We start from the raw sequence: 12,072 nt of genomic DNA on the forward strand, positions 1-12,072 counted from the left end.
GTAAAGCATGCCCCTTAAATCCCTCAAGAACTGATGTATTCTTTCTAGTGAGAGAAGTTTATTGACAGAGCATGTAATCACTCTCCACATCTCAGAGCTGTTGAAGAAAGACATCAACTTTCCTCTGCTCTGATCATGACACCTGTTTGTTTGGCTGTGAAATCCCTGCAAAGTATAAAGCATCCTGTAACAGACAAAAGAAGTTGCACAGCATTTAAAGTATTAACAGATCCCTGTCACTGGGCGATTTTTGTTTTAGCAAATATTATTTAGAGTACGATTCAAAAGAAATGCTGCCTTCACTAAAAATCTCTTGCTGTGTGCTATGTTGCTTCTAGCCAGCAACACCTACACCCCTTCCTAGCTCTGCAATGCGCCAACTTTAAAAAACCTGACAACCCAGCCCGTTAAGTGAATAATCAGGATTTCCAATTGGCTTGTTCCGTATTGTTGGTTTGTTTCTGGAAACCGGGATGAGGCATCCGTCTTGGGTGCATGCATACTTGCCACTGTAGAAATTAATGCAGTGACGCTAAGTGTCTTGTCCAAACTCCTATGGGAGTCAAAGATTTTCCAGTTCTGAGACTGCTACCTGTTTTTTTAAGCAGGCTGCAGTATCCAACACAATATTTGAGACCTTATACAATTTAAGGGATAAACCTCATCAGAAGGTTTGTTGTCTTATCCTCAAAAACAGGACATGGTCAATTTGGTTTTGGAAGCTAGACACTAGAAATATCTGATAAAATAAGACCATAATTCTCAGCAGTTCCTGTTTCCTGAAAGACGGAAATATTCTATGCTGAAGTGAGTGAGAAGGACTGGATTTTCAGGAGGTGAGCAGAAGATTTCTGAGCTTCCTGAAAGGGAAAGAACCACCCAACCACATAAAAACCAAAACCTACAAGGCACCTTCATTGAAAGGGCCTCCACTTGATGATCTTAGAGCTGACATCTCCAAAAGTCACCAGTTGCTCTTGAAAACACTGGCTAGCAGGGCAGGAGGAGCTGGGTGCAGAGACAACCAACTTGCTAACAACCAACACATTGGCTGTGTTGCTGAGAGGGTGAGAAAGGAAGGAAAAGCATGATAAAGACACCATTTCCTCTTCCCTTGAGCTTTCTTTCCTTACCTCTGCTTCCTCCAGAGCCAGCTGAACTTCTGACTTCTCTTGTTCAACCTGTTTCTTGATTTTTTCTATTTCATGGAGGCTCTTGTTTCCTTCACTAATCTGATTGGTCAGATCAGAAATCTCCTCTGAAACAAAAATGATGGACGGATTTAGCAACCAGATTGTCCCAAACATACTGCAATTCACAGAGCATGAATACAGGACCTGTGCCTCAAACTACTACCTCAAGGATTGGTCTGTACACAAGCGCTGCCTTACTTTCAATTACAGCAACTTTTTTTACCTGACCAACTTGAAGATGTGGTGGTGCATCCTCCCCCCCTTTTTTTCTTTCTTTGACCGTTTTGTGATTTCAGGAATTCCAGACTGCGGCCTTTGTGTAGTAAGTTGGTCACTTAAATGCCCCTTAATTGTACCAGAAACTCCTACATGGTCGAAATGCAGAGCAGTCCTGTCCTTATCAGGAACTCTGTATTATGGCTAATGAGAGGAGCAAGAACAAGCAGCTACCCCTGACAGCCTTGAAACAGAGCAGCATCATCGTTACTGGAATTCCAGCAATTGCCGACCCAAATTGTGACTCATAGAAATTTACTGATGACTAAAGCCAATCATCTCACGATCCTATAACCAGCAGTCCTAAGTGAGGCCCTTTGAGCTCTCCTGGACTGCAGCCACCTGCACCAGCATCTCCCTCTGAGTGAGACGTCTCTCAGAGCTAGCAAACTCTCAAAGTTTGCTAAAATCAGAAGTCTGTCGCTGAAGACTGATGGTGGAGCCTGGGCCGAAACCCTTCACTCCTTCTCAGAGTCTCAACCCTTGCCCATTGAAATTCGATGTATTTCACTGAACTCGAGGGGAATTTTTAACACGTAAACCTTTTTTTATATATATATGCGCATTCGTGTCCGCATGTGTGAATCAGTTTGTCTGTACATGTATGATTTAATTACAAAGTGAATCTTACACTGCTGCATTATCCTTATTCCTATAAACTGTTGATCAAGTCTGAGACTAAGATTGGACCTAGCCATACCTAGACTCCTCTCTGAGAAGGAGTTTAGAAAGCAAAGGGGTCTATTCTGAACCTCGTGACTCAATGGGAGGGTCCCCCCTATCCCCTGCATACATGATCTCTCTGTGAATCGTTCCAACTCAGTGTAACTTAATTTCCCTTTGTGCACTTCTTTCATGCAGTAATAGAGTGAACCTTGCCATCTTCGAATCTGTAACTAAGTCGCTGTTTTGATCGATTTTGTCTAGTCACTTTGTTAATCACTGATGATTGAGTGCTATTAAAAAAATCACAATCAAATCCTGCGATTTGCTGCAAGTAAATTCTAAACTGCTACTAAATCAAACTGTGTAAAGTCACTCATTCATGATAAACTAACATAACCAGCAAGATTCACAAACCTGCATTCGCGGCAGAAGGCACAGGCTTTCTTGTAAATGTTTTTTGAAGTGGTTGTAGTGGTTTACTTTTTATCTGTGATCTGCAGGCTAGCAACACTGTGCTCTGCTTTGGGAGCTGTCTAGGCTTCATCCGCTGCACCTCTCTTGTCTTTCTTGTTCCTCCCCTGAGACTGGCACCTCTGCCAGTGAGCTTCACTGACAGGTGAGCAAAGGGAAGCCTGTTCTCCTCTGCCCATACCAATTTCTGTGTTTAAAACTTTCATTGCCAGCATCAGTCAGTGTCTCCAAACACATCAGAACGCTAGTCTCAAGGATGAGGTAAACGCCTTTCCCCACAGCTGTTACAGGGCACCTGCATCCCTCCAGCTGTCCACTGGTGTGGCTTTCCTGCTGGACGCGGGGCCTGAATGAAGCTTACCTTGGAGGTTCTTGTTTTCCCGTTTCAGCGTTTCCAGATGGTCCAGCGTCTCCTCGTAGGCATTCTTCAACTTGAAGAGCTCGGTGCTGAGGCCGCGGGCCTCCTTCTGGGAGGCCTCCAGCTCAGCCTGTGACTCTTCGTACTTCTGCTTCCAGTCGTTGATGATCTTGTCGAACCCACGCTGCTTCTTGTCCAGGGAGGCAGCTGCTGAGTTGGCCTTCTCCAGGTCAATCATCATGTCTTCCAGCTCGTTCTGCAGCCTGTGCTTTGTCTTTTCCAGAGAAGAGCACTTGGCATTGGCCGCCTCAATTGCTTCCTCAGCTTCTTGCAGGCGAGCGGCAAGCTTTTTCCTGCCAGGTGGGAAGAGAGATTGACTGAGAGCCACTGCTGCCACATTATCCAGAAAAACTGACACCAAACCAGCATCTCAATAAATCAGTTTTGAAAGGGAAAATTGGGTGGGCCAAGGGGAAGGGAGGGGGAAATCAAGCCTCTAGAGAGAAGGGACTATGATAGGCAAAGAAACAGCTTAACTTATGAATGCGGACATGTGGCAGATAATTTTATGCATGTGCGTGTGTGTGAATATTTGAAATTGAACTTTTGAACTCCAAAGCAGCAGTCTGCTACTTGCTATCTGTAACCAGGATGGGCTGCTTGTAAATTTTGGTAACACCTGGTCTAAATTAAAGTGTCATGTTCCTCCAGTTAAGAGCTATGAAACAGAGCCACCAGTTAGGAGGCTGGTCACACCTTGGGCTTCTGTTCATAGATCATTTAGATTGGGAAAACAGGGTCTGGGAGTCCTGGCAAGAAGAATAGGTCCTGGAAAGAAAGGAGGGCCCAGAAAGAAGAAAGTGAAGATGCTAGATAGAGAAGATGTACTGGAAGTGGGGGAAGATCCTGCACATCAGAGATGTGCAGAAGCAGATGCTCAGAGACCTTGCCCAATAACACCCGAGACTGGTAACTGTGAGCAGCTGCAGAGCATGAGCCAGCATGACTTTCTGCCCTACCTTCCTGGAGCAGCCATCATCTCCCTGCTGGGAAGGCAAGTCAAGACCTAGAGAACATAGCACTGGGCCAGGGCAAAGCAAGTGTATGTGCAAGACAACCAAATAAGGTAATCTAATCTCATTAGTCCTTAAATAAACCCCAGTATCCATATCTGCTACCCCGTGGACAAGGACTCAACAGAAACATTGACCTGCTCAAGCAATGAAAAGAACAGAAGGACAGCCACAAATGACAGCAATGAGCCATAGGGCTTTTTCCAACCAGATTGCCCTATTTCCTTGGCGCCATAAGACCCAGGGAGCACAGTCCTCCCAGCCAAGGGCACAATGAAGCCCACATAACCCACTTACTTGGCGTCTTCCAGCTCCTCAGTTCTCTGAATGGCATCGGTCTCATACTTTGTTCTCCACTGTGCCACTTCTGCATTTCCCTTGGAGAGAGCCCGCTGCAGCTCCGCCTTGGCTTCTTGCTCCTCCTCATACTGCTCCCGCAAGAGATCACAGTCATGCCTGGCCGCTTGCAGGGCATGAGCCAGGGCATTTTTGGACTGCAGAGATATAAAGGTCACAGCATTGCAAGGTTACCTACAGCAAACCCCAAACAAACAGCCCCTAGAAATTCAAATGGAGGCTTTAGGCTTTTTTTCATTTTGCCTCTAGCCTTGACAGTCCAGGTCAAGTGAGGTAAGAAGCGTTTGAAGTCATCCTTAACTGGTGACATGCTGAGGAAGCTATCAAGACTGAAGATAATCTAACACCTTTGGAGAAGCATGCAAACTTTTAAGATACAAGATCTGAGATTTTGGCTATAATACTGGGTAAGTTTTATTTAGCAATTACAGATGCTGATTATTTTCCCAAACTCTTCTGCGACTTGCCTCAGTCAGGGGCAGGAACTTGTATCAGTACAACTGCCAGGAAGCATTCTCATCCCTATGTCTCATTTCAGCTTTTATCCAGGCTACAAACGAACATGAACAGTTTTCCCCATTCCATCTCAATGAATGGGACACAGTCAAAGCATTACCTTGGTTTCCTCGTCTAGCTGTCTCCTAAGTTCTTCAATCTGTTGTGTAAATGATGTTTTCCCCCGGGAAAGCTGACTTATCAGTGACTCCTTCTCTTCAAGCTGTCTTATAAATTCACCTGCCACAGGATTTAACCAAAGGAAAAAAAAAAAAAAAAAAAAAGTAAGACCAGGAAATTACAAAGTCCCAGCCAAAAATCAAAGTCCCACCTCTCCAGTTCTTATGAGGAAAAGAACTAACAGTGATTGTGGCTGACCTCTTGTGAAGCTGCTTCCAAAGTTGTAACTCTCAGACACTTCACCATGATAGTTTTCCTTAGGTGTTTGTTTGTTTGGGTTTTTTTTTTTGTTGGTTTTGTTTGTTTGGTTTTTTATTATTTGTACTCCCAATACCTTGATTCATTAATTTTAGTTCAGCTCATGAATCAGACTAGACTGATCCTTGCTTTCACATACAGTTGTAGCTGGTTTTGTTTATACTTTTCACTACTTTATGTTGGTTTTCCACAGACGACTTTTCAGAGGGCTCTGAAGCACCCTGAGAACCTCACAATGACCAGTGTACAGAACAAAGGGATACATAAGGAAAACTTCACTTATCACAAGAAGGGTGTCACTGCAGGGTGGAAGCCGCAGCCTCATAGGAGCACTTAGAACAAACATGAAAACAGACAGGAAATTAAAAATACATCTTCGAAAATACACAGAACAGTGATATGCAGAGGTTAAATAGTACTACTCTGGCTAATAAAGGTAGCAAGCACTTAGAGGACATATGGTATTTTTGGTCAGATGTGAGTGTCTTCTAGAGTGCAATGCCCAAGGTCATGCTGAGGAAGATGGTATTCACACAGACAGCAGCAGTATGCCAACTCCTTCATCTTCCCTCCAGCATTGCAAGATAGATGTACATGTCCTTGTTCCTGAAACTGGGTACCTAGCCAGCACGTCCATTTCAGCTCATGAGATGGTAGCATGGTATGCTGGTAAACATGGTTATAGGTTTGTTTTAAAAGCCAGTCAAAGACAAGGTTGTCCCCCACTGCCAAGGTTATAAAAATATTGAAGATAGGAGAGTCAAAAGACATAAAGCCACTGCTTCATTCAGCAATCCTAATCCAGCTACTTTCAAGCAGATGCCATTGCACAAGACATCTCACTGACATAGTGCTGAGACTGTTTCCCAGTAACTTATCTTAGGCTGAACACACACATACCATTCTCACTCTGGAGTTTTGTCTTCTGAGTAGTGAGGTCATTCATGAGGCGAGTCATTTCCTCCAGTTTATTTTTTGTCTCATTCAGATGGTCTTCGTAAGTGCGACAGAGTTTCTCTGCATTTGCCTAACAGGAATCAGGAGGCAAGACATACAAAGCTGTAGTCTCCAGGCAGCCATTTGGAAGCAGTAGCCTTCCATATGTATCCTGTTTTTGTTTGCCTTTCAGAGAAATGGCAGATAGCAAAGACACAAATAGCACAGCTGTAAAGTGGGAAATAGTAGCCCTGTGTCTAGACTCCCAGGCCAGGAGTCTCCATCAGACCACCTTCCCCTTTTGTTTTCCCGGAACTACCTTCTGAACTAAAGCAGCAGCGTAAAAAGACTCTGCAAGAAAAAGCAATCACATGCCTGTGAAGTTCAGGCATAAGCCTCCTCATAATTGCTAGATGGGAAAATCACCTCCAATGAAAATTGCTTTACTGATTCTGCTTTAATTGCCATTTATCATAAATTGAGTTTGATGACAGCTTTCTAACTCTCAGAATACTGAAATTTCTTTTCTTCAGTTGCACTGAAAGAACTCTTTAGAGTGCACTGAAAGCTACCAAGATTATCTACTCAGGAAACAAAACCCACAATTCAGCCGTAGGAAGTAAAAATACACATGATGGTCATGCAAGTCTTTGCTTTGCACTCCTTGCTAACATGGGTCAAAACTGTGAACCAAGGGCAGGATCTAGGAGGACACTGCTTAGAATGGGAGATATCCAGCCTTGGATGGCATCACCCCAGCCATCACCAGCCTGGCAGAGCACAATTTAAGTGACACAGTTTTGAGCTCTGAGATATACAGATAAACAATATGTCTGCAACTGGGGATGGATGCACTATGTGTTTTAGACAGGCCATCTTCATTGCTGTCCCATCTCCAGGTAAGAAGGGTTATACCACCAGGTGGGGAAGGGGGGACACTGTGCACATAAACACCCTCAGATTACCAGACACAACCTTCTAAAATACTTCAGCCCTACCAGGTGTCCTGGGAAACCTTCAGACCAGCCTTAGCTATGCATGACCTTTGGGGGTTTGGGTAGCCTCAGGACCCTTACTTTGCCCTTGACCATCTGCTCCATGTTGGATGCCAGATCATCTACTTCCATCTTCAGCTCGCTTTTCTCCTTTTCCAGTTTCTGCTTGACCCGCTGCAGGTTGTCCAGTTGCTCCCCCATCTCAGCCACACTGTCTGCATGCTTCTTCCTCAGGGTGGCAGCTGTGGCTTCGTAGTGCAGTGTGGCCTCCTCGAGGTCCCGCCGCAGCTTCAGGAATTCTGCCTCACGTTTTTTGTTCATCTCCAGTTGGGCAGCTGTGGCTCCCCCAGCCTCCTCAAGTCGCTCACTTAATTCCTCCAGCTCTCGGGCCAAATCTGATCTCTGTTTTTCCACCTTGGCTCGAGCGGTTCTTTCTGCCTCCAACTCCTCTTCTAGTTCTTCTATACGAGCCTACCAAAGAGACACGAGCACCTTTGGGTCACCTTCATGATGATTCCCATTGGAATATCTTGAAGAACCTTACAAATTGTTAAACCCTCTGCCAGCCCATACTTTACAACACAAGTAGAAGCACAGAAACTTGCCCATTTGTGCCATTAAATCAGATCTTGAGCTAGAGTAAGAATGATGAGTCACATCTTTCTCACAGTAGATTGCTCTCCAAGCTCTAGTTCAAGACATTTAGGTCAATGCGCTTGACCTTACACTCATGTACTTGACATTCAGCTGGAGTACATGGGAGAAGTTACTTGATAGTAGGAGTAGCAGCAACAAATTTTCATTGAAGGAGAGGGACCCTTTGTTCCCATTTTAAGAGCTCTGTGACTGAAGTAACTTCTCTCTAGGAGTGTTAAGACAGGATTTCAAATACAGAAGTGCGTAGAATTGCATGAATAACAAATATTCATTGGGACAGTCTTTTTTACGAAACAGTTATTTTGACCAATCTACAATTCATGTCCAAGTTATGCAAATGTTCTTTGTTTACAAAAAAGCAGAGCTAATGTTTTGGGTCAAGACATTTTGTTTGGACTGTGCTACTTTCTTTGGCCTTTTAATTTCTGTTGAAAATTTCCTGTGCATTTCAGATTTAGATCCCTAAATTTCAGATCCATGCTTATCACTGCTGAACTCCTCTCCAGTATCCACCCTCAGCTCCATGGTTTAGAACAATATTATTTGCTTAAAACAAAATACCAGAGCCCTTCTGCCTTGCCTGAAACCACTAGCATTCTGTGGTCATATGTCCTGCTACTGGGAAGGAAGCACTGTAGAGCAAGCATCCTGAGGGGAAAAGGGATCAGTCTGGGAAGCTACAGTGTTGCACCACTTTGGGTCTCAACGCTAAGCTTCAACTTGCCATGAAAAATCTCTGCAAAGCCCTCCAGTGAAGCACAAAGAGAAACTCATCCTAAGATACATAAGAAAGAAGCAAGATGACCTGAAGCTCCTTGATCTTCTTCTGCAGCTGCATCACTATAGCTTGTTCATCTTCTATCTTGGAATTCAGCTGGCTCATTTCAAATTCTTTCCTGCCATGGAAAGGAAAATCCTACTGTGACAATTTTCTCTGTAGCTTCAAGTTAGGCTTTTACAATTTTTAAAGAGTTGTTCAGCAAAACTTCTAACGTATCTAAAAATGAAAGCAATCCTAATGTATTGCTATTTGCATGAAAACACATCTTCCTCTGAGCTGCAGTTTCCAAGTCAAGACTATGCATGCATTTGTACAATTATATTTCTGGTTCTTTGTGTCATACAAAAGTAACATTATTTTCAGACTCAGTGGAAAAATATATTTAACAGAGTCAGGTCTTTCAACAATACTGTCATATCTAGTTAGGATGAACAACTTTAGAGACTTCCTTCAGCTTTCTCCTCTAAGCAATGAAAACATAAATCCCTTTTTAAAAAAAAAAAAGCTGGAAAGTGTAATGAATTCTAATGTTTTGGGTATACCATGCACATGATTTCCCTCCCTCCTTGGCTACACACTCTGTCCTCTGTCATGGAATTTCATTTTAGCCACCATCAGAGCAGGATGACACACCTGAAGGCTCTGAAATGACTGCAGTAACTGTGTTGCTTTATTTTGTACAATAGAATCAGTCTCTTACTTTTTTAGCTTTTCTTCCATCTGCAGCTTATCGTTCTCCAAGTCCATGACACTCTCTTGGGTCAGCTTCAAATCCCCTTCCAGTTTGCGTTTTGCCCTTTCTAGATCCATCCTCACTTTCTTCTCTTGTTCAAGTGAGCCCTCAAGCTTTAGGAACAAAGTCACTTATTAAATTTATGGAACACAGATGGATTACAAGAGTCAGATGTATGCTAAGCCCAGCTTTGTGCTGAGCTCTAGCAAGTGGCAAAGCAGAAGTACTTGAGTACAAGCATTCTATTTTACATTTTTTGTTGTCTAGCAGCCAGTGGACATATGGGCTAAAGAAATATAACATAAGGGTTAGTCCACGCTTTACATTTGTGCAAGCATTACAGTTCTCTTAGTAGCAAAGTTCTGTTTGACTTCATGCCAGTTACACTGCAAATGCAAACTGAGTGGATTTTCCCTCGTTACCACACTCATTTCAAAGGCTGAACTACACAGATAAGTTGTTATAGCATTCCTGTAATTATGCTTTTTACAGACAGTACAAGAAGGACTGTGTTTCTAAATCCTCAATCATTTTTATGAGGACAGGAATACATTTCAAAGCTTTGCAACATTTCAGACTCATGAGACTGTAAGTGGTGGACAAACAAGCCTGGGGAAACATGAAGACAGAGACAGCTTACATCATCCACTTGCTGTTCCAGTTTCACTTTAGCTTTGCTCAGTGTGTTGACCTTGTCCTCCTCTGCTTGTAGATCATCCAGGACTTGCTGATGAGCTTCCTGCAAGGACTTTTTCTCCTTAGTAAGTTTGCTGATATTCTCATCGAGAGCTGCCATTTCTTCTGTCAGATTTTTGACCTTTGTGAGAGAGGAAGATGTATTTGTAAGATTTTGAAGCAAGGTATTATCATAACCTGGCTCAAATGACTGACTGTACTGAACTTGTATGCAGGAAGATGATGGAAAGAAAGGGATCTCTCCCCTGCCCCCAGCCCCCTGTGGCTTTTTGAATGAAATTGCCACCAAGGGAGCCAATGTGTGCCAGTTTTTGTTGTGGGTTTAGTACATTCTTTCAAAAGTACTAAATTCTTTGCAGTGTCACACTCATTTTGGTGGACTCCAACTTCTGATTCTCTCCAGGAGAAGTAGATGAGCTTTACATTTACAGGCTCTAAGAAGAAGAGCTGGAAGAACTCACGGTTAGAGCAGAAAATTGCTTACTTAAAAATGCCCAAACTAGATATAATTCTTTAGCTGAATTGCAACAAAACTCATTTCAGAAAAAGGGAAACTTAGGCTCAGAGTTAACACTTTTTCCCTCATAAGGTCAAATAACTCCGTGTGTACTGATCCTTCAGTGTGGCCTGTGTAACAGACAGTGTAAAACCATCAGAAGACCAGTAGCTCTTGTCATAAAGGTAATCTGTGCCCAGCCTCTTTTAAATACATGGTGAAGTTCTAAAGGTACCTTGTTTTCAGTAGCATGCTTCTCTTTCTCTACTTTTGCAAGTGTTATTTCAAGATCATCAATATCTTTCTTGAGCTCAGAGCACTCATCTTCCAATTTTCTCTTCTTAGAAGTCAGCTCAGAATTCATCTCTTCCTCGTCCTCAACCCTCTCTGTCAGTTCTTTGACTTTGGCCTCCAGCTGAATCTTGGATTTAATCAACAAGTCGCATCGTTCCTCGGCATCTGCCAGAGTATCTTGCTCCTGGTGTGGCACAAGGAAGAGGACAGCAATGACTGCCTGGCTTTTTTCTTCCTCAATTGTCCTCTATCCCCTAACAGGTCAGAGAGCCTGATCCAATGCTACAGAGCAGTGTAAGGAAAATTTCCTACTCCTGATTTCAGAAGACAAGACCAAAAAGTAATTAATGGAACAGGATGAGACAGTGGTGAGCATGATTAGTCACATGTAAGACTACTTCCGTATCTAATTGCCACGGATATTGCCTTGGCCAGAACCTGTTAAGATTTGCATTGCTAGCTCACCTAGTTATATGCTAGAACATGAGAATTTCTATCCACTATAATTTTTGGCAAGACTCTGACAAGACCAACAGCTTATTTTAATGAATTGTGCTAAGACTCTGGTCTGTAAGCCTTTGATTTTCAAAGGACATCGAATAAATATATGAATATACGTGTCTACTCACAGCTTGGAGCTGGAGAAGCAAATCATTTTTTTCCTGAACTAAAGAGACTTGCTTTTCTTCAAGTTCCTTTCTCCTGGCTTCAGATTTTTCCAGGGCCTCCTTCAGTTTCAAGAACTCTTCCTTCATATTGGCCATTTCCTTTTCAGTTTCTGCAGACTTCAGAAGAGGTTTGATCTTAAAGAAAAGCTTCATCCAGGGCCAGTTCTTCACAGCCATAAAAGCACGGATGTTCCACTGAATTACAAGAAGGGCATCCCTGGTTTAAGAGGAAAACAAACAAAATTCCCTAAAGCTTAGCCAGAATTGAGAAAGTAAGAACTGTTTTCATTCTCAGTCAGTTTTATGGCTTTGTTCTAAGATATACAAGAAACTTTCTCCATATCTCTTGATTTTCAGGGACATGAAAAATTTCCAAATCTGATTTTTGCAAGAGCTGCAGGCAACTAATATGCAGTTGCTATTATTTTTATCCTACATCTACTTTAAACCTTTAATTTAGGGTTAGCTATAGCCTTAGGGACTGTAATA

The 12,072-nt window shown here is 42.9% G+C and overlaps 1 protein-coding gene across 1 annotated transcript in view; it reads right to left on the reverse strand.

Annotated features, from left to right (window-relative positions):
* The window catches only part of MYH15 (myosin heavy chain 15), a 49,460-nt gene that overhangs the window by 12,848 nt on the left and 24,540 nt on the right, over positions 1-12,072 (reverse strand). Inside the window, exons 23-33 of the mRNA XM_075716751.1 lie at positions 11,545-11,800; positions 10,857-11,099; positions 10,070-10,246; positions 9,397-9,542; positions 8,721-8,811; positions 7,340-7,729; positions 6,228-6,354; positions 5,011-5,129; positions 4,335-4,531; positions 2,968-3,317; positions 1,134-1,258 (exon numbers count right to left, since the gene is read on the reverse strand). Of these exons, the coding sequence (XP_075572866.1) occupies positions 1,134-1,258; positions 2,968-3,317; positions 4,335-4,531; positions 5,011-5,129; positions 6,228-6,354; positions 7,340-7,729; positions 8,721-8,811; positions 9,397-9,542; positions 10,070-10,246; positions 10,857-11,099; positions 11,545-11,800 (2,221 nt within the window). The remainder of the gene's footprint in view (positions 1-1,133; positions 1,259-2,967; positions 3,318-4,334; positions 4,532-5,010; positions 5,130-6,227; positions 6,355-7,339; positions 7,730-8,720; positions 8,812-9,396; positions 9,543-10,069; positions 10,247-10,856; positions 11,100-11,544; positions 11,801-12,072) is intronic.

Source organism: Pelecanus crispus, chromosome 1 (genome assembly GCF_030463565.1).
Source record: "Pelecanus crispus isolate bPelCri1 chromosome 1, bPelCri1.pri, whole genome shotgun sequence".
Classification (NCBI taxonomy): Eukaryota; Metazoa; Chordata; class Aves; order Pelecaniformes; family Pelecanidae; genus Pelecanus; species Pelecanus crispus.